We start from the raw sequence: 23,081 nt of genomic DNA on the forward strand, positions 1-23,081 counted from the left end.
TTTCTCTGTCAAGGATCCAAATGGTCCTACTGACTTTGTCTGAGTGGTTCAAAACATTGGCAGGTTGGATCACAGTGATCCCGATATGACCAGATAGGGATCTGCAAATCTCAAGTCCCAGCCCCTGAATCTGAACAGCAAAGAAAACATGGCAGACCATTTCAAAAGGAGCAAGTGGTAGCACAGCTTTCACGTCCAAATGTAAGTATACTTTGGCTGCTATGTAAGTTAGCATTTATAAGACTATACAAATGGAAACCAATATATCATGCCAGCCAGCTATCTGAATTATCATCTTCTTAAAACAAGGGTGTGATGTTGGTTAATTAAGCTCAGGTCATGCTAACAGGAGCTAACTTGGCTCCATTGACTTCTGTGTTAAGTAGCTAGTGAGCTAGCAAGCTAGATGACTGTTGATGTATGTGGCGGTCTATGGTTCAACTTTTAAAAGGGAATTAATTGGAGTTACGTCATACATTAACTCTTGAAACAAACACCAACCCATTCACAACGTTAAATCTACCGTTAGTGAGCTAGCTTACATTATTATTTGCCTGCTGAAACAGCAAACTTTCTTGAAGTAGGTTACATGTGTACAGACTGCTACAATACTTTGGGAACATGATGTTAAAGTAGACATTAGGCTACCTGTTACGGCTTTCAGTAAAGTAAAATTAAAGGATTTTGTCCCCCAAACAGCTGTCAATATCAAACATATATATATAATATATTTAATTTTAACTTTTCACTGTATATTAATTTACACAATCACAAGAGATGAACCAGTCTAAAATAGTTTATATGTATGTATGTATGTATGTATGTATGTGTGTGTATAAATACATACATACATACATACACAGATATATATATAAATTCCCTCTCTCACTCCCCTCCCCTTTCAATCCTCTCGTGTTCCTTCTTCCTGATGTTGCTGTCGCTTGGGATTGCTACGTCTATCATTACTGGCTTCTTCTGTTGTTTGTCGATCAACATGATGTCCGGTTGGTTCACCATCACCAGCTTGTCAGTCTGGATCTGGAAGTCCTACAGGATCTTAGCTTGTTCATTCTCAACCACCTTAGAAGGTGTCTTCCATTGTGACCTTGGGACCTCCAGCCCATACTCAGTGCAGATGTTCCTGTACACTATGCCAGCCACTTGGTTATGGCGTTCCATGTACGCTGTTGCTGCCTTCATCTTACTACCTGCTATTATGTGCTGAACTGTCTCAGGAGCATCTTTGCACAGCCTGCACCTGGGGTCCTGTCTGGTGTGGTAGATCCCCGCCTCTATTGATCTTGTACTGAGTGCCTGTTCTTGTGCTGCCATGATCAGTGCTTCTGTGCTGTCCTTCAGTCCAGCCTTTTCCAGCCACTGGTAGGATTTCTTGATATCAGCCACTTCTTCTATCTGTCGGTGGTACATGCCGTGTAGGGGCTTGTCCCTCCATGACGGTTCCTCCTCCTCCTCTGCATCATCAGGTTTCTGCTGCCTGAGGTATTCACTTAGCAGTTCATCTTTGGGGCCCATCTTCCTGATGTATTCCTGGATGTTGGTTGCTTCATCCTGGACAGTGGCTCTGACGCTCACCAGTCCTCGTCCTCCCTCGTTCCGCTTAGTGTACAGTCTCAGGGTGCTGGACTTGGGATGAAACCCTCCCTGCATTGTGAGGAGCTTCCTTGTCTTGATATCAGTGGCTTCTATCTCCTCCTTTGGCCAGCTTATTATACCAGCAGGGTATCTGATGACTGACAGGGAGTACGTGTTGATGGCCCGTATCTTGTTCTTCCCATTCAGCCGACTTTTCAGGACCTGCCTTACTCTGTGTAGGTATTTGTCTGTGGCTGACTTCCTTGCGGCCTCCTCATGGTTCCCATTTGCCTGTGGGATCCCAAGGTATTTGTAGCTGTCCTGAACATCTGCAATGCTGCCTTCTGGTAGCTCAACCCCCTCGGTCCTGATCATCTTCCCTCTCTTCGATACCATCTGACCACACTTATCTAGTCCGAATGACATTCCGATGTCGTTGCTGTAGATCCTGGTGAGGTGGATCAGTGAGTCGATGTCTCGCTCATTCCTGGCATACAGCTTCATGTCATCCATGTAGAGGAGGTGACTGATGGTTGTTCCACTTCGGAACCGGTATCCGTAGCCACTCTTTGAGATGATCTGGCTGAGGGGGTTCAGGCCTATGCAGAACAGCAGCTGGGATAGTGCATCACCTTGGTATATGCCGCACTTGATGGTAACTTGTGCAGTTGGCTTTGAGTTGGCCTCCAGAGTTGTTTTCCACAGCCCCATTGAGTTCTTGATGAAGGCTCTTAGTGTCCTGTTGATGTTGTACATTTCCAAGCATTCCAGTATCCATGTGCGTGGCATTGAGTTGTAGGCTTTCTTGTAGTCAATCCAGGTGGTGCACAGGTTGGTCTGCCTGGTCTTGCAGTCTTGGCTGACATACATACATATATATATATATATATATGAAAATGGAAGGGGATGTTTGTATTGTTTTATTGTGCTGTTTTCTGTCTCTTCAAATAAAAGCACTTAAAAACACGTAACCCTAATCCCACATTGGCTATTCAACCTGTTGTTCTTTACATAGATAGTAGCGTACAGTGTGATATGTGGTCCCATTAAGAGCACTGGTAATCAGGATTTGGTAATCTTGAAAAGTTTGTGTCTGGATTAAAGTGATCCAGTCCAATGTTACTTTGAAAATTGGCACAAAGGTAAGATGGTTTACCTGATCCTGGGGAGCCAAACCTGGGATTTCCAAATCCGGATCATTCTGATCCATATGAAACTTTTTGAACAACTGGGCCCTGATCTGATCAAACCTGATCTGATCACACCTAATCACACCTGTCCTGTTTTGTTGGGAAATACTTCCACCATGTTTCTTTTGGAGTTTGAAAAAAATCAGAAGCATCAACCATTGAGAGCCCGCAGGTGTTTGTCCTATCAGGTGTGTCAAAATGCATGTTGATGTGTGATTGGAAGACGGAGCGATCAATCATCTTTTAAAGACCCCCCCCTGAACCCTGATTAATAAAGCAGATCTGAGGTCAGACCTGGTATGTTGATGTGAGTGTCTGGCTCAAACGGATCTGCTCCACCTGAAAACACAAATAACAAACTTCTTCTTCAAGTATTCACAACAAATACCATAATACTACAGTGCTACAATACTACAGTACTACAGTACCATTCAATTCAAATCAGTTTTATTTATATAGCGCCAAATCCCAACAGAAGTTATCTCAGGGCACTTTTCACATAGAGCAGGTCTAGACCGAACTCTATAATTTACAGAAACCCAACATTCCTCCATGAGCAGCACTGGGTGACAGCAGCGAGGAACAACTCCCCTTTAACGGGAAGAAACCTCAAGCAGAACTGGATGCAATATTTTTTTTCCCAGGATGGCGAAGTCATGACTCATCCTACTCTGCCTTTGATTGGCTTACCTTGATATTCTTACCCTCTCAATCCTCATGCCTAAACCTAACCAACCCAACTGAAGAGGCAATGAGTACAAGCCATTCAGAGGCAGAGTAGGAGGTGTCATGACTTCGCCATCGTGGGAAAAAATTTGGTGGACCAAACAGAGAGAGACACAGAGAAGCATAATAACAACAATACTAACAATAACAATAATAACAATAATAGAAATATGACAAATAATAATATTAATAATAATAATAGCAGGCATGGGTGTCAAGCAGGACCATGGCAGCAGGGGGTCCGAAACCACGATCCCTGGAAGCCCACAATCCATAACCAGGTGGTCTGTGACCCTGATCAATACGAATCTATAAGACTAGAAGGCACAAAAACTCTGTGGAAGAGGCTAAGTTAGTAACATGCATTGATGTTACATGAATGCATACAGATGGAGAGGAGGAGGAGGAGAGAGGAGCTCAGTGCATCATGGGAAGTCCCCCAGCAGTCTAGGCCTATAGCAGCATAACTAAGGGCTGATCCAAGGCGAGCCTGGTCGGCCCTAACTATAAGCTTTATCAAAAAGGAAAGTTTTAAGCCTACTCTTAAACATAGAGAGGGTGTCTGCACCCCGGACCCAATCTGGAAGATGATCCACAGGAGAGGAGCCTGATAGCTGAAGGCTCTGCCTCCCATTCTACTTTTAAAGACTGTAGGAACCACCAGTAAGCTGCATACTGGGAGTATGTGAGGAGAAGGATTTTAAATTCTATTCTAGATTTTACAGGAAGCCAATGCAGTGAAGCTAAAATGGGAGAAATGTGATCTCTTTTTCTAGTTTTAGTCAGAACACGTGCAGCTGCATTCTGGACCAGCTGGAGAGTCTTTAGAGACTTGTTAGGGCAGCCTGATAATAAGGAATTGCAATAATCCAGCCTAGAAGTAACAAATGCGTGAACTAGTTTTTCTGCATCTCTTTGAGACAGGATGTGCAATATTAATATAATATTTGCAATATTATGTAAGTGAAAAAAGGCAGTCCTTGAAACTTGATTTATGTGGGAGTTAAAGGACATATCCTGATCAAAGATAACTCCCAGATTCCTTACGGTGGTGCTGGAGGCCAGGGTAATGCCATCCAGAGCAGCTATATCATTGGATAACATTGGTGCTGACATGCTGATGGCTTCTCCCTCTCGCTCTTGCTCGGTGTGTCATATGTTTAGCTATTCCTCTGCCTCCTTTAGTGATAATGGTACATGTAATGAATGTAGTTGATTTGCGGTGTTGAAGATGAGGCTCAGTGAATAGGAAGCGTGTCTCCGCACCTAAGCAGAAGCCCACGGTTCACCACCAACCAATTCATGTTTCTAACTGGTTCTCCCCACTCAGTAACACACCTGCTCAGAAACCAACTCTGATTATTGGCAGCTCCATAGTCAGAAACGTGAAGTTAGCGACACCAGCAGCCATAGTTAAATATTCCTGAGGCCAGAGCGGGCGACACTGAATCAAATTTAAAACTGCTGGCTAAGAATAAACGTAAATATGGTACGATTGTTATTCACATTGATGGGAATGACTCCCGATTACACCAATGGGACAATACAATACTATAATACCACAGTATTATAATACTACAGTACTGCAATACTACAGTACTATAATACTACAATAATACAGCACTACAATACTATAATACCACAGTACTACAATACTACAGTACTATAATACTACAATACTACAGCACTACAATACTATAATACCACAGTATTACAATACTACAGTATTATAATACTACAGTACTGCAATACTACAGTACTATAATACTACAATAATACAGCACTACAATACTATAATACCACAGTACTACAATACTACAGTACTATAATACTACAATACTACAGCACTACAATACTATAATACCACAGTATTACAATACTACAGTATTATAATACTACAGTACTGCAATACTACAGTACTATAATACTACAATAATACAGCACTACTATACTATAATACCACAGTACTACAATACTACAGTACTATAATACTACAATACTACAGCACTACAATACTATAATACCACAGTACTACAATACTACAGTACTATAATACTACAATACTACAGCACTACAATACTATAATACCACAGTATTACAATACTACAGTATTATAATACTACAGTACTATAATACTACAGTACTATAATACTACAATAATACAGCACTACTATACTATAATACCACAGTACTACAATACTACAGTACTATAATACTACAGTACTGCAATACTACAATATTGCAAACTTACAGTACTATACTACTACAATGCTACATTGCTGCTACATAAAGTCAGAAAACTGACAGAATGTCAAGCTCTGTGATTGGATGTTTGTTAGTGAAATGCATCTTGGGAGTTGTAGTTGATATTTTCTAAGTCAGTAGTTGATCTGGGGTCAGTTCATGTTGACCCAAACTCAGAAACAATAAACTGAACTCACCCATCAGGCCGAGCAGGAAGTCATGAGCAGACGCATCGATGAGTCCTGAAATTAAAAAAACATCTTAATGTGGAACTAAACAAAGAAACAATTTCCTGTTTGGTGCCCTGTTTTATTTTCCTATTCGTTTGTTTGTTGTAAATAAACAGAGATCAGCTGATCATATCTCCCCCTGCAGGCTGCAGGCAGCATTACAGCGACCTCATCAACATTGTTAAAGCACAAATATTCTGCACATGTCCAGCCTCTATATTTATATTCTGGGGCTCTACTGGAATAAAAACTCCTTATTTATCTTCTACTGGTCCTTTATGCAGCCCCTCAGTTCAGCCTCTGTCTGAAACAGGCCGTTTTAGCTCCTGTCTCTTTAAGGCCCCGCCTCCTGATGAGCCCACTCTGTTCTGATTGGTCAGCTTCAGGAAGCTTCCTCCGCCTCCGGAGGCTACGTAAACAAACTATAGTAGCAGGATTTCACTTCTTCTTCTCCTTCTTTACTCCAAATGTCAACTTGTCAAATCCATCCGTACATGTTGGAGCTGAATCACATCTGAAATATGAGAGTGAACAACACATGGAAACACCCTAGCAACCACCTTAGCAACAACTTTAGAAACCAAGACTACGGAACGGACGGCCCTTAATGGGAATGTGTGATGAACTGACGTCAGCAAGGTAGAAAAAAACGTGGCAATTGAAGCATAGAGCAGGTTGAAGCCCTGACTTTTGACTTGCAGGCAGCATTTCTACAGACGTTCACCTCAAATTTCTGAACTTTGACCATGTTTAAAGAACCAGAGTGTAGATTTTAATGGCATCTAGCAGAATGGACTTAGCGGAAATGTGATAGAATATTCAAAAGCATGTTTTAATATAATCACCTGAAAATAAGAATTGTTTTGTTTTTGTTACCTTACTCCGTGTGTCAGTGTCAAAATCAGTTTGACTGCTTTGTTTTCTATTTGGATACAAGAAGTGACAACAGACAGATCTCACCTGGATAATCAAGGTGAGGGACTCCGCCCCCAAACGAATCCAGAACACCTGAGAGAGAAAGACAGGTTAACAGGCAGACAGGTTAACAGGCAGACAGGTTAACAGGCAGACAGGTGAGCAGGCAGACAGGTTAACAAGCAGACAGGTTAACAAGCAGACAGGTTAACAGGCAGACAGGTGAGCAGGCAGACAGGTTAACAGGCAGACAGGTTAACAGGCAGACAGGTTAACAAGCAGACAGGTTAACAAGCAGACAGGTTAACAGACAGACAGGTTAACAAGCAGACAGGTTAACAAGCAGACAGGTTAACAGACAGACAGGTTAACAAGCAGACAGGTTAACAAGCAGACAGGTTAACAGACAGACAGGTTAACAGGCAGACAGGTTAACAAGCAGACAGGTTAACAGACAGACAGGTTAACAAGCAGACAGGTTAACAAGCAGACAGGTTAACAAGCAGACAGGTTAACAGACAGACAGGTTAACAAGCAGACAGGTTAACAGGCAGACAGGTTAACAAGCAGACAGGTTAACAGGCAGACAGGTTAACAAGCAGACAGGTGAGCAGACAGGTTAACAGGCAGACAGGTTAACAAGCGGACAGGTTAACAAGCAGACAGGTTAACAAGCAGACAGGTTAACAGACAGACAGGTTAACAAGCGGACAGGTTAACAGACAGACAGGTTAACAGGCAGACAGGTTAACAAGCAGACAGGTTAACAGGCAGACAGGTTAACAAGCAGACAGGTTAACAAGCAGACAGGTTAACAGGCAGACAGGTTAACAAGCAGACAGGTTAACAGACAGACAGGTTAACAAGCAGACAGGTTAACAAGCAGACAGGTTAACAGACAGACAGGTGAGCAGACAGACAGGTTAACAGACAGACAGGTTAACAAGCAGACAGGTTAACAGGCAGACAGGTTAACAGACAGACAGGTGAGCAGACAGACAGGTTAACAGGCAGACAGGTTAACAGGCAGACAGGTGAGCAGACAGACAGGTTAACAGGCAGACAGGTTAACAGGCAGACAGGTTAACAGGCAGACAGGTGAGCAGACAGACAGGTGAGCAGACAGACAGGTTAACAGGCAGACAGGTTAACAGACAGACAGGTTAACAGGCAGACAGGTTAACAGGCAGACAGGTTAACAAGCAGACAGGTTAACAGACAGACAGGTTAACAGACAGACAGGTTAACAGGCAGACAGGTGAGCAGGCAGACAGGTTAACAGGCAGACAGGTGAGCAGACAGACAGGTTAACAGGCAGACAGGTTAACAGGCAGACAGGTTAACAGACAGACAGGTGAGCAGGCAGACAGGTTAACAGGCAGACAGGTTAACAGACAGACAGGTGAGCAGACAGACAGGTTAACAGGCAGACAGGTTAACAGACAGACAGGTGAGCAGACAGACAGGTTAACAGACAGACAGGTGAGCAGACAGACAGGTTAACAGACAGACAGGTTAACAGACAGACAGGTTAACAGACAGACAGGTGAGCAGACAGACAGGTTAACAGGCAGACAGGTTAACAGGCAGACAGGTTAACAGACAGACAGGTGAGCAGACAGACAGGTTAACAGGCAGACAGGTTAACAGACAGACAGGTGAGCAGACAGACAGGTTAACAGACAGACAGGTGAGCAGACAGACAGGTTAACAGACAGACAGGTTAACAGGCAGACAGGTTAACAGGCAGACAGGTGAGCAGACAGACAGGTTAACAGGCAGACAGGTGAGCAGACAGACAGGTTAACAGACAGACAGGTGAGCAGACAGACAGGTTAACAGACAGACAGGTTAACAGGCAGACAGGTTAACAGGCAGACAGGTTAACAGGCAGACAGGTTAACAGACAGACAGGTGAGCAGACAGACAGGTTAACAGGCAGACAGGTTAACAGACAGACAGGTTAACAGGCAGACAGGTGAGCAGACAGACAGGTTAACAGGCAGACAGGTTAACAGACAGACAGGTTAACAGGCAGACAGGTGAGCAGACAGACAGGTTAACAGACAGACAGGTTAACAGGCAGACAGGTTAACAGGCAGACAGGTTAACAGGCAGACAGGTGAGCAGGCAGACAGGTTAACAGGCAGACAGGTTAACAGGCAGACAGGTGAGCAGGCAGACAGGTTAACAGGCAGACAGGTTAACAGGCAGACAGGTGAGCAGGCAGACAGGTTAACAGGCAGACAGGTTAACAGGCAGACAGGTTAACAGACAGACAGGTGAGCAGGCAGACAGGTTAACAGACAGACAGGTGAGCAGGCAGACAGGTTAACAGACAGACAGGTGAGCAGACAGACAGGTTAACAGGCAGACAGGTTAACAGACAGACAGGTGAGCAGGCAGACAGGTTAACAGACAGACAGGTTAACAGACAGACAGGTTAACAGACAGACAGGTTAACAGACAGACAGGTGAGCAGGCAGACAGGTTAACAGGCAGACAGGTGAGCAGGCAGACAGGTTAACAGGCAGACAGGTTAACAGACAGACAGGTTAACAGGCAGACAGGTGAGCAGGCAGACAGGTTAACAGGCAGACAGGTTAACAGACAGACAGGTTAACAGGCAGACAGGTTAACAGGCAGACAGGTTGACAGACAGGTGAGCAGACAGACAGGTGAGCAGACAGACAGGTGAGCAGGCATAGAGGTGAGCAGACAGACAGGTTAAGAGGCAGACAGGTGAGCAGACAGACAGGTGAGCAGACAGACAGAGAGGTCGTTGCATCATGTGACTCATCTATAAATATTTTGCTGTTTTCAGCCTGTCTCGCCTGTCAGTGTCCTTCTGTAGCCCCGCCCCCTGTAGCTCACCTGTCTGACCCTCTGTAGCCCCGCCCCCTGTAGCTCACCTGTCTGACCCTCTGTAGCCCCGCCCCCTGTAGCTCACCTGTCTGACCGTCAGCTCCTCCTCCTCCATTCAGCAGCTTCTGTCCATTACCTGAAACACATTTCATAATATTCAACAATCAGTTTCATTGATTTTTACTTTTGTGTTTTAAATTGTCACATTTTTGTTCTGCTGAAGCTAATTTATATTAAACAGACACGTTTGTTTTGTGTTTGAGATCCACAAACAGCAGCTTTATATCATTCACCGTGTGCGCACTGGATCAATAACTAATTGATAAGCATGTATTGACAGAGATGTTAAAGACAATCACCGTTTGACTCGAAGTCAACTCCATCAGAACCTGCAGACACAAACACACACGTTTCATATTTGACAAACATCACCTGTTGTTGCAGTTTTGTGTTCTTCATATTTACTTCCTGTGGTAAAATGTGATGCAGTATATTTACTGCCGTATTGTACCTAAGTATAGTTTGGAGGTACTTGTACTCTTCTAGAGTTTTTCAGTGTTGTGCTTCTTTGTACTTTTTACTGCAGTACATTTCAGAGATGTTACTGCACTACTTTATCAGCTGGTTACAAAGTTTACTTGTAAAACACACAAACTTATAAAGTATAAGTATATAAAATATGTAAAGTAAATAAAGTATCTAAAGTACATATGAGCTGGTTTGTATAATAATACTTTAAATAACATATGGAGTATTTAAAGTGGAGTATTTGTACACTGTAGTGTTGTACTGAATGATCCGAATACTTTGTTCATAACTGGTTATAAAACAAACCAACCAATCAGAGACAGTTTACCTGCAGCTTCAGATTCACCTGAACAGATCAGCTCCTCTGTTTTCTGTCTGAAATAAGTTACTGTTACCTGCAGGGTGAGTCTGGGCAGCAGACAGTTCTCTAGCTGCTGCTGGAGAACCCGCAGAACCTGCAGAACCTGCTGAACCCGCAGAACCCACAGAACCCGCAGAACCCGCAGAACCCGCAGAACCTGCAGAACCCGCAGAACCTGCAGAACCCACAGAACCCGCAGAACCCGCAGAACCTGCAGAGCCAGAGAGGAGAAAGAAGGTAGTTTTTGTTGTTCTCCCCACATTCAGAACTCAGAGTGCAGCAGAACATTTCTTCAGTTCATGATAAAGAAAATAAAAAGTGGAACTCAGTAAAGTTTTATTCGGTAGTAAAACTCATTCAATAAATATTTAAAATGTACAATAATAATAATCGATAATAATAACGATGACATAATTAATTGATTCTTTGTGATTACTGATTTTTGATTTGACCTGTCGGCTGTGAAGCTGCTGAGCTGCTCGGACCTCCAGCTGCTGAAAAACAAAGACATAAAGAAGAATTCATTGAACACACCTGAACACACCTGAACACACCTGAACTCACCTGAACACACCTGAACTCACCTGAACTCACCTGAACTCATCTGAACACACCTGAACTCACCTGAACTCATCTGAACTCATCTGAACACACCTGAACTCACCTGAACTCACCTGAACACACCTGAGCACACCTGAACTCATCTGAACTCATCTGAACTCACCTGAACACACCTGAGCACACCTGAACTCATCTGAACTCATCTGAACACACCTGAACACACCTGAACTCACCTGAACTCACCTGAACACACCTGAACTCACCTGAACTCACCTGAGCACACCTGAACTCATCTTAACTCACCTGAACTCACCTGAACACACCTGAACTCATCTGAACTCACCTGAACACACCTGAACTCATCTGAACACACCTGAACACACCTGAACTCACCTGAACACACCTGAACTCACCTGAACTCACCTGAACACACCTGAACTCACCTGAACACACCTGAACTCACCTGAACTCACCTGAACACACCTAAACTCATCTGAACACACCTGAACACACCTGAACACACCTGAACACACATGAACTCACCTGAACACACCTAAACTCATCTGAACACACCTGAACACACCTGAACACACCTGAGCACACCTGAACACACCTGAACTCACCTGAACACACCTGAGCACACCTGAACTCATCTGAACTCATCTGAACACACCTGAACTCATCTGAACTCATCTGAACACACCTGAACTCACCTGAACACACCTGAACTCATCTGAACACACCTGAACACACCTGAGCACACCTGAACTCACCTGAACTCACCTGAACACACCTGAGCACACCTGAACACACCTGAACACACCTGAACTCACCTGAACTCACCTGAACACACCTGAACTCATCTGAACACACCTGAACACACCTGAACTTACCTGAACACACCTGAACACACCTGAACTCACCTGAATCACCTGAACTCACCTGAACACACCTGAACACACCTGAACACACCTGAACTTACCTGAACACACCTGAACACACCTGAACTCACCTGAATCACCTGAACTCACCTGAACACACCTGAACACACCTGAACACACCTGAACACACCTGAACTCACCTGAACTCACCTGAATCACCTGAACTCACCTGAACACACTTGAACTCACCTGAACTCACCTGAACTCACCTGAACACACCTGAACACACCTGAACTCACCTGAACTCACCTGAATCACCTGAACACACCTGAACACACCTGAACACACCTGAACTCACCAAAATAAACAAACAGAACAATAACTACTACTAATAATAACAAAAGAAAAAAGTTTTTATTTTCCGGTTTGTGGGTAAAAGTGAAGTTTTTGACTTCAGTTTGATAAATTTGTGCCATGATCTCAGGTGAGTCATCAGAGATTCAGGACAGGAAGTCTCAGGTTAAGTTACCTGCAGACTCCACAGAAGAAGAGGAATGACCTCCATGACCTGAGAGAGAAGAAGTAAAAACATGTTATTATTGTTCAGTTTTACTTTACATTCCTTGTTTAGCTGGAACTGAAATCTACTGAAAGCTGTTTCTGATATTTTGTCCACATGAAACATGTTTCACTGTAACTCATGAGGACTTCCTCTCTTGTTCACCTGCAGAGCTGCCTGCAGCTCCTTCATTAGCTCCTCCCCCCGCCGCTGACTGACTGCTGGAGCCTGAAAACAAGAAACATGTCTGATTGTAAATAAAGATAACAAACATTGAAACTCTGATTTAAAACTTCGGACAAACAAAAATCATCATGTCATAAACAAACAGGAGAAACTTCTTTAAAAACTACATTCACATTTACTTTGTTGTAATAAATGTTTGTGTTCAGGATCATTTTAAACATCTGAACATTTTTACTGTATTTCTGTATAAATCATATATTTCTTCATGTATGTGAACATCATGTGACTCACTGCTGACATGCTGAAGGTCAGACGACGCACCTGGTCTCACACTCACACCTGCAATGACACACTTATTTAATTCAATTCAATTCAATTTCATTTATATAGCGCCAAATCATAACAGAAGTTATCTCAGGGCACTTTTCACATAGAGCAGGTCTAGACCGAACTCTTTAATTTACAGAGACCCAACATTCCTCCATGAGCAGCACTGGCTGACAGCAGCGAGGAACAACTCCCCTTTAACGGGAAGAAACCTCAAGCAGAACTGGACGCAATATTTTTTTCCTAGGATGGCGAAGTCATGACCTACCCTACTCTGCCTCTGATTGGCTTACCTTGATATTCTTACCCTAACCGTAACCAATCTCAATCCTCATACCTAACCAACACAACCGATGAAGGCAATGAGTAAAAGCCAGTCAGAGGCAGAGTAGGGGGGGGTCATGACTTCGCCATCCTGGGAAAAAAATTTGGTGAACCGGACTCTAGGTGGATGCCATCTGCCTTGACCGGTTGGGTTGAGAGAGAAAGAAGGAAGGAGAGAGAGAAACAGAAAAGTATAATAACAATAATAATAATAATAATAATAGAAATAAGACTAATAATAATAGTAATAGCAATAATAGCGGGAGAAGGTGTCAAGGCAGGACACCCACAGGACCACGCCATCATCCCCGCACCATCTGTGGCCATGGTCCACAATTCAGATTAATTTACAACATCACTCCTCCTGGATTATACCTTTTATCATTTATTAATGATTTCATTTAATTTCCTCTCAAGTGTGAGAACCTTTATTATTTCTTCTGTTGGGAAGTTAAACTTTCTGTAAGCTCTTCACAGTCAAAACACAAACTCTGTCGGCATGTTTACACAATATTTCATGTTACATTTACCTTTAAAACTGAAAACAAACTAATTGTAACTTTTCAAAAAAAACTGTGAATATTAAAAAGTCAATGCTGACATGAAACACAAGACATGAAGTGTTTACATCTTATAAAACAGAACCAGAACCACCATCTGGCTTCCTTCTTTAGGAGTGTTGAATATTTAGGGGACAGGAGCTGATGTGATTGGTCCGAAGCTTCGCTGTGACTGTAACAGTAACAGTAACATGTGACATCACTGCTGGACGTTTGAGGATTGATTTGAAGATGTTATTGATTAATATGAAGCCTCAGATGACATTTTTTAATAATAATAATGATAATAATAACAAAAATAACTATAATAACAATAATAACAACAACAATAATAATAGTAATAATTATACTATTACTACTAATGCTGATAATAATAATACATTTTATTTGCACTGCTGTGTTCATCCTTCAGTTCAGGTGAGCTCCAGCAGGTGGCGCTGTGACTCTGCTGTGTAAACCTGATAGAAACCTGAGACCTGCAGCATCATGTGTTGCTGGGCAGATTGATGGAGAAATTCCTGCTGGGAAACAGAGCGCTCCGGGATGTGGATCAGGTTGATCCTGGTCTTAATCTGGATTAAAGAGGAACAAACAAACTGTTCAGGAGGAAAAACCTGATCAGGATCCACTTACCTGAACCTCCGGCTGCTGCTGCTGCCGTGGTCTGCTGGATGCCAAGAAGCCCTGGGGGGGCAGGGGGTACAAGATGAATACAGCTTCTGTTTCCAGCAGGTGAAGTGAACAAAGTCAACTAACAGAATTAATTTAAAATAGTCAGTTCAAACTGTTTCATCTGTTTGTGTTTATGCAGGTTTATGTTGGGAGGTTAAAGGTCAAAAGGTCACAGTTTCTCACCCTCACTCTTATCTTGACTCTTGGAGTCATCATCATCTGAAAGGAGAGATTAAGTTAGAGGCATTTATTTCTCTAATTAAAGAATTTTAAACTAAAGTTTACATTCAGATTTCTTTGCTGCAGACTCTTCTTCTGCTTCTTCTGACTCTTTATTTCTTACAGCTGTGATCACAGAGTAGCTCTGAGACATATTTCAGCTATATGCTAACATGCTAACATGTGGCCCTGTTTACACTTGGCATTAACATGCGTCTCCACATGCGTCCTAGGTGACCACTTGTGATCGGATCTCACTTCCTTGCTCTATATGCAAATAAACACATCATTACAGTTTGCAAACACCAAAGTCATTCATTATTAACCACCGGGGGTCTGTGTACCCTCTGTCCAAAGCTGTGTTCAACTCATTTGATAACAGGATAAACAAACGTGCATTGTGCCCCCTCATGAAAATCAAATGCCCGTCCTATTTGCTGTAGCGCTGTATCGGAATATAGACGCATATACAGAGTTATATGCAGCAATCTCCCTGCAGCCGCCTCCATTGAGACACGCTGTGCGCATTTATGCACGAGACACAGCAGCGTAACTTCGCTGATTATTTAAATCTCTGACACGCCGATAGGATCAGTCAGTATCTAATGTTAATTAATGTTCTCTGTTTTTATACACATAGAAAAGGATAACTGTTACACACAGCCAAGGTTCATGCTGTGAAACTGTTTTTAGTAAAGCAGCAGTCCTCCTGATAAATCCTGAGCTCATTATGTTGAGCAGCAAAACTAATAACTGTAGTTATCAGCTTGACAGGACAGGAAACTATCCAGCAACGTTTAGCTTCTGAAATATTTTTAGATAGCCAAGTGACAAACAAGTTATTTGCTGGTTTTGGTTTAATTTCTTTTCCAATTGCCAATTTGAAGAGGAAAACTGGTTAGGGGGACGGGAAAAACGGGAGATGGATTATGTTTTTAATTCACATGAAAAACAAAATAATGCATTTGTTTATCCTGTTATCAAACAAGTTGATGCCTAGTCTGTCTTCAATGTGGCCCAGGACGCATTGTGTTTACACTGCTAAAAGAATGTGGTCACATGCGGCCCAGACCACCTCCGAACGTGTGAATGATCAGATTTCAATACATCCTGACGGTGTCTTGGGTGCGTTTACACCTGTATTTAGAGCTGTCCACTTGTGATTGGATCAACCGAGATAGATGTTAATACCAGGTGTAAACAGGGCCACTGTTTACCATGTTTAGTTTAGCGTGTTAGCATGCTAACATTAGATAATTAGCTGTAAACACAAAATACAGCTGAGGTTGATGATGTCAGACATCGAATCACAGAGCTTCACATTTATCTTGGTTCATTCTTCATACGACTTCTGGAGGGTGCCGTCAGCTGCGTTTAACATACTGCATTTAACATGCCACACGCCGCATTTAACAGGCTGCATTTAACATGCCACACGCCGCATTTAACAGGCTGCATTTAACATGTCACACACTGCATTTAACAGGCTGCATTTAACAGGCCACACGCCGCATTTAACAGGCTGCATTTAACAGGCTGCATTTAACATGCCACACACCGCATTTAACAGGCTGCATTTAACAGGCTGCATTTAACATGCCACACGCCGCATTTAACAGGCTGCATTTAACAGGCTGCATTTAACATGCCACACACCGCATTTAACAGGCTGCATTTAACAGGCTGCATTTAACATGCCACACACCGCATTTAACAGGCTGCATTTAACATGCCACACACCGCATTTAACAGGCTGCATTTAACAGGCTGCATTTAACATGCCACACACCGCATTTAACAGGCTGCATTTAACATGCCACACACCGCATTTAACACACTGCATTTAACATGCCACACGCCGCATTTAACAGGCTGCATTTAACATGCCACACACCGCATTTAACACACTGCATTTAACATGTCACACGCCGCATTTAACAGGCTGCATTTAACATGCCACACGCCGCATTTAACACACTGCATTTAACATGCCACACGCCGCATTTAACATGCTGCATTTAACGTACCACATTGCGTTTAACAGGCCACTTTTTAACATGCTGCTTTTAACACGGCATGTTTAACATGCCGCATTTAATATGCCGCATTTAATGCACTGTGTTTAACATGCCACATGCCGCAATTAACAGGCCGCTTTTAACACAGGCCACCTACCTTCCCCCTCCCCCTTCTCTGTGGCCTACCCTCCTCCTCCTCCTCCTCTGTGGCCTACTCTCCTCCTCCTCAGACAGCTCCCCCTCCTCTGTGGCCTACCCTCCTCCTCCTCCTCTGTGTCCTACCCTCCTCCTCCTCAGACAGCTCCCCCTCCTCTGTGGCCTACCCTCCTCCTCCTCCTCTGTGGCCTACCCTCCTCCTCAGACAGCTCCCCCTCCTCTGTGGCCTACTCTCCTCCCCCTCCTCTGTGGCCTACTCTCCTCCTCCTCAGACAGCTCCCCCTCCCCTTCTGTGGCCTACCCTCCTCCTCCTCCTCTGTGGCCTACTCTCCACCTCCTCAGACAGCTCCCCCTCCCCCTCCTTGGTGACCTACCCTCCTCCTCTTTAGACAACTCCCCCTCCCCTTCTGTGGCCTACCCTCCTCCTCCTCCTCTGTGGCCTACTCTCCACCTCCTCAGACAGCTCCCCCTCCTCTGTGGCCTACTCTCCTCCTCCTCAGACAGCTCCCCCTCCCCCTCCTTGGTGTCCTACCCTCCCCCTCCTCAGACAGCTCCCCCTCTTCTGTGTCCTACCCTCCTCCTCCTCTGTGGCCTACCCTCCTCCTCCTCCTCTGTGTCATACCCTCCTCGTCCTCAGACAGCCCCCCCCCCCCCCTCTTTGGTGGTCTACCCTCCTCCTCCTCAGACAGCTCCCCTTCCCCCTCCTCTGTGGCCTACCCTCCTCCTCCTCCTCTGTGGCCTACTATCCTCCTCCTCAGACAGCTCCCCCTCCCCCTCCTTGGTGTCCTACCCTCCTCCTCCTCAGACAGCTCCCCCTCCTCTGTGGCCTACCCTCCTCCTCCTCCTCCTCTTCCTCCTCACACAGATCCACCTCCCCTCCTCTGTGTCCTACCCTCCTCCTCCTCAGACAGCTCCCCCTCCCCCTCCTTGGTGTCCTACTCTCCTCCTCTTTAGACAGCTCCCCCTCCTCTGTGGCCTACCCTCCTCCTCCTCCTCTGTGGCCTACTCTCCTCCTCCTCAGAAAGCTCCCCTTCCCCCTCCTCTGTGACCTACCCTCCTCCTCTTTAGACAACTCCCCCTCCCCTTCTGTGGCCTACCCTCCTCCCCCTCCTTGGTGGCCTACCCTCCTCTTCCTCAGACAGCTCCCTCTCCTCTGTGTCCTACCCTCCTCCTCCTCAGACAGCTCCCCCTCCTCTGTGGCCTACTCTCCTCTTCCTCAGACAGCTCCCCTTCCCCCTCCTTGGTGGCCTACCCTCCTCCTCCTCCTCCTCTTCCTCCTCACACAGATCCTGCTCCCCTCCTCTGTGTCATACCCTCCTCCTCCTCAGGAAGCTCCCCCTCCCCCTCTTTGGTGGTCTACCCTCCTCCTCCTCAGACAGCTCCCCTTCCCCCTCCTCTGTGGCCTACCCTCCTCCTCCTCAGACAGCTCCCCCTCCTCTGTGTCCTACCCTCCTCCTCCTCTGTGGCCTACTCTCCTCCTCCTCAGACAGCTCCCCCTCCTCTGTGTCCTACCCTCCTCCTCCTCTGTGGCCTACCCTCCTCCTCCTCAGACAGCTCCCCCTCCTCTGTGTCCTACCCTCCTCCTCCTCTGTGGCCTACCCTCCTCCTCCTCAGACAGCTCCCCCTCCTCTGTGTCCTACCCTCCTCCTCCTCTGTGGTCTACCCTCCTCCTCCTCAGACAGCTCCCCCTCCTCTGTGTCCTACCCTCCTCCTCCTCTGTGGCCTACTCTCCTCCTCCTCAGACAGCTCCCCCTCCTCTGTGTCCTACCCTCCTCCTCTTTAGACAACTCCCCCTCCCCTTCTGTGGCCTACCCTCCTCCCCCTCCTCTGTGGCCTACTCTCCACCTCCTCAGACAGCTCCCCCTCCTCTGTGGCCTACTCTCCTCTTCCTGAGACAACTCCCCCTCCCCCTCTGTGGCCTACCCTCCTCCTCCTCCTCCTCCTCCTCCTCTGTGTCCTACCCTCCACCTCCTCAGACAGCTCCCCTTCCCCCTCCTTGGTGTCCTACTCTCCTCCTCTTTAGACAGCTCCCCCTCCTCTGTGGCCTACCCTCCTCCTCCTCCTCTGTGGCCTACTCTCCTCCTCCTCAGAAAGCTCCCCTTCCCCCTCCTCTGTGACCTACCCTCCTCCTCTTTAGACAACTCCCCCTCCCCTTCTGTGGCCTACCCTCCTCCCCCTCCTTGGTGGCCTACCCTCCTCTTCCTCAGACAGCTCCCTCTCCTCTGTGTCCTACCCTCCTCCTCCTCAGACAGCTCCCCCTCCTCTGTGGCCTACTCTCCTCTTCCTCAGACAGCTCCCCTTCCCCCTCCTTGGTGGCCTACCCTCCTCCTCCTCAGACAGCGCCCCCTCCTCTGTGGCCTACCCTCCTCCTCCTCCTCCTCTTCCTCCTCACACAGATCCTGCTCCCCTCCTCTGTGTCATACCCTCCTCCTCCTCAGGAAGCTCCCCCTCCCCCTCTTTGGTGGTCTACCCTCCTCCTCCTCAGACAGCTCCCCTTCCCCCTCCTCTGTGGCCTACCCTCCTCCTCCTCAGACAGCTCCCCCTCCTCTGTGTCCTACCCTCCTCCTCCTCTGTGGCCTACTCTCCTCCTCCTCAGACAGCTCCCCCTCCTCTGTGTCCTACCCTCCTCCTCCTCTGTGGCCTACCCTCCTCCTCCTCAGACAGCTCCCCCTCCTCTGTGTCCTACCCTCCTCCTCCTCTGTGGCCTACCCTCCTCCTCCTCAGACAGCTCCCCCTCCTCTGTGTCCTACCCTCCTCCTCCTCTGTGGTCTACCCTCCTCCTCCTCAGACAGCTCCCCCTCCTCTGTGTCCTACCCTCCTCCTCCTCTGTGGCCTACTCTCCTCCTCCTCAGACAGCTCCCCCTCCTCTGTGTCCTACCCTCCTCCTCTTTAGACAACTCCCCCTCCCCTTCTGTGGCCTACCCTCCTCCCCCTCCTCTGTGGCCTACTCTCCACCTCCTCAGACAGCTCCCCCTCCTCTGTGGCCTACTCTCCTCTTCCTGAGACAACTCCCCCTCCCCCTCTGTGGCCTACCCTCCTCCTCCTCCTCCTCCTCCTCCTCTGTGTCCTACCCTCCACCTCCTCAGACAGCTCCCCTTCCCCCTCCTTGGTGTCCTACTCTCCTCCTCCTCAGACAGCTCCTCCTCCCCCTCCTCTGTGGCCTACCCTCCTCCTCCTCAGACAGCTCCCCTTCCCCTTCCTCTGTGGCCTACCCTCCTCCTCCTCCTCTGTGGCCTACTCTCCTCCTCAGACAGCTCCCCCTCCCCCTCCTTGGTGTCCTACTCTCCTCCTCTTTAGACAGCTCCCCCTCCTCTGTGGCCTACCCTCCCCCTCCTCTGTGGCCTACCCTCCTCCTCCTCAGACAGCTCCCCCTCCCCCTCGTCAGTGGCCTCCACGTCCTCCCGCTCCGCCTCTGCAACACACAACACGTGTCGTCTTTGAGAAGCAAATAAAATAAAATAACATAATCAAACATAATAAAACAAATTGTGTGTACTTTTACCCTCCACAGGAGCTGTAGAAACAGTCGTTACAAGAAAGACGACCATTGACACGATCAATATGTTTCTGTTGTGACAGAACAGAGGATGTTACTGTAGTAATCAATACAGATGAATATGGATCAATAATGTTCACCATTCAATAATGATAATAAACTTTTACAGTAACAGCAAATAACAATTAATACTAATCATTACCAATAAATCCTCATCAATCACCCTCAGTCCCAGCCATCAATAATCAATACATTTCAGTACCAACCCAAACCAATTAATACAACAACATGACTGTCAATAATAATCAATTCTGAGAAATACAGGTCAGCACCGATCAGCAGCAGGAAGAAAAAACAATCAATACTGATCAAACCAATGTATACTAATCCATACTAGTCAAAACTAATCAATATAGTCAATACTAATCCATACTAGTCAATACTAATCAATATAGTCAATACTAATCCATACTAGTCAATACTAATCCATACCAGTCAATATTAATCAATACCAATCAATACTAACAAATAGTAAATAGCGTAGATCAGACAAAACAGAAGAAGTAAAATCTTGTATCTCCAGTCGTGATGTTCTCAGGTAAACCATAATAAACACGGTGGAGGAACAAGGTTTTCAGCTGACAACAGTTTGAACAATGACAGTGAAAACTGATTGGTTCATTTTAAATGTTTCTGGAAGAAACAGAATGCTTCTGATTGGACAGACAACCTGTCAGTCATTCACCCGAAAAATCTGCGTCCAATCAGGATGAAGCACGAAGTGACAACAATAGCAAAATGTTTATTTTAAATCAGAATACTACTGTTGTACTGATGTACTAATACACAAATGTGTACTACTGTTGTACTGATGTACTAATACACAAATGTGTACTACTGTTGTACTGATGTACTAATACACAAATGTGTACTACTGTTATACTGATGTACTAATAGACAAATGTGTACTACTGCAGTACTGGTGTACTAATACACAAATGTGTACTACTGCAGTACTGATGTACTAATACACAAATGTGTACTACTGCAGTACTGGTGCACTAATACACAAATGTGTACTACTGCAGTACCGATGTACTAATACTCAAATGTGTACTACTGCAGTACTGATGTACTAATACACAAATGTGTAGTACTGGAGTACTGATATACTAATGTACAAGAGTGCACTACTGCAGTACTGATATACTAATGTACAAGAGTGCACTACTGCAGTAATGATATACTAATACACAAATGTGTAGTACTGGAGTACTGATATACTCATGTACAAGAGTGCACTACTGCAGTACTGATATACTCATGTACAAGAGTGCACTACTACAGTACTGATGTACTAATACACAAATGTGTACTACTGCAGTACTGATGTACTAATGTACAAGAGTGCACTACTGCAGTACTGATATACTAATGTACAAGAGTGCACTACTGCAGTAATGATATACTAATACACAAATGTGTAGTACTGCAGTACTGATATACTAATACACAAATGTGTAGTACTGGAGTACTGATATACTCATGTGCAAGAGTGCACTACTGCAGTACTGATGTACTAATACACAAATGTGTAGTACTGCAGTACTGATATACTAATGTACAAGAGTGCACTACTGCAGTACTGATGTACTAATACACAAATGTGTAGTACTGCAGTACTGATATACTAATGTACAAGAGTGCACTACTGCAGTACTGATGTACTAATACACAAATGTGTAGTACTGCAGTACTGATGCACTAATGTACAAGAGTGCACTACTGCAGTACTGATGTACTAATACACAAATGTGTAGTACTGCAGTACTGATGTACTAATACACAAATGTGTACTACTGCAGTACTGATGTACTAATACACAAATGTGTACTACTGCAGTACTGATGTACTAATGTACAAGAGTGCACTACTGCAGTACTGATGTACTAATACGCAAATGTGTACTACTGCAGTACTGATGCACTAATGTACAAGAGTGCACTACTGCAGTACTGATGTACTAATACACAAATGGTGTACTACTGCAGTACTGATGCACTAATGTACAAGAGTGCACTACTGCAGTACTGATGTACTAATACACAAATGTGTAGTACTGCAGTACTGATGTACTAATACACAAATGTGTACTACTGCAGTACTGATGTACTAATACACAAATGTGTACTACTGCAGCACTGATATACTAATACACAATTGTGTAGTACTGGAGTACTGATATACTAATGTACAAGAGTGCACTACTGCAGTACTGATATACTAATACACAAATGTGTAGTACTGCAGTACTGACGCACTAATGTACAAGAGTGCACTACTGCAGTACTGATGTACTAATACACAAATGTGTAGTACTGCAGTACTGATGTACTAATACACAAATGTGTACTACTGCAGTACTGATGTACTAATACACAAATGTGTACTACTGCAGTACTGATGTACT

The 23,081-nt window shown here is 45.1% G+C and overlaps 1 protein-coding gene across 1 annotated transcript in view; it reads right to left on the minus strand.

The window, feature by feature from the left end:
- Positions 1-23,081, minus strand: part of si:ch211-80h18.1 (uncharacterized protein LOC555593 homolog) — a 39,146-nt gene that overhangs the window by 14,982 nt on the left and 1,083 nt on the right. Inside the window, exons 2-15 of the mRNA XM_042436100.1 lie at positions 20,618-20,682; positions 20,462-20,527; positions 14,906-14,941; positions 14,684-14,734; positions 13,131-13,178; positions 12,819-12,881; positions 12,624-12,662; positions 11,105-11,146; positions 10,687-10,863; positions 10,123-10,152; positions 9,849-9,899; positions 6,944-6,991; positions 5,951-5,995; positions 3,078-3,122 (exon numbers count right to left, since the gene is read on the minus strand). Of these exons, the coding sequence (XP_042292034.1) occupies positions 3,078-3,122; positions 5,951-5,995; positions 6,944-6,991; positions 9,849-9,899; positions 10,123-10,152; positions 10,687-10,863; positions 11,105-11,146; positions 12,624-12,662; positions 12,819-12,881; positions 13,131-13,178; positions 14,684-14,734; positions 14,906-14,941; positions 20,462-20,527; positions 20,618-20,682 (806 nt within the window). The remainder of the gene's footprint in view (positions 1-3,077; positions 3,123-5,950; positions 5,996-6,943; positions 6,992-9,848; positions 9,900-10,122; positions 10,153-10,686; positions 10,864-11,104; positions 11,147-12,623; positions 12,663-12,818; positions 12,882-13,130; positions 13,179-14,683; positions 14,735-14,905; positions 14,942-20,461; positions 20,528-20,617; positions 20,683-23,081) is intronic.

The sequence above is a fragment of the Thunnus maccoyii genome, chromosome 15 (genome assembly GCF_910596095.1).
Source record: "Thunnus maccoyii chromosome 15, fThuMac1.1, whole genome shotgun sequence".
NCBI lineage: Eukaryota > Metazoa > Chordata > Actinopteri > Scombriformes > Scombridae > Thunnus > Thunnus maccoyii.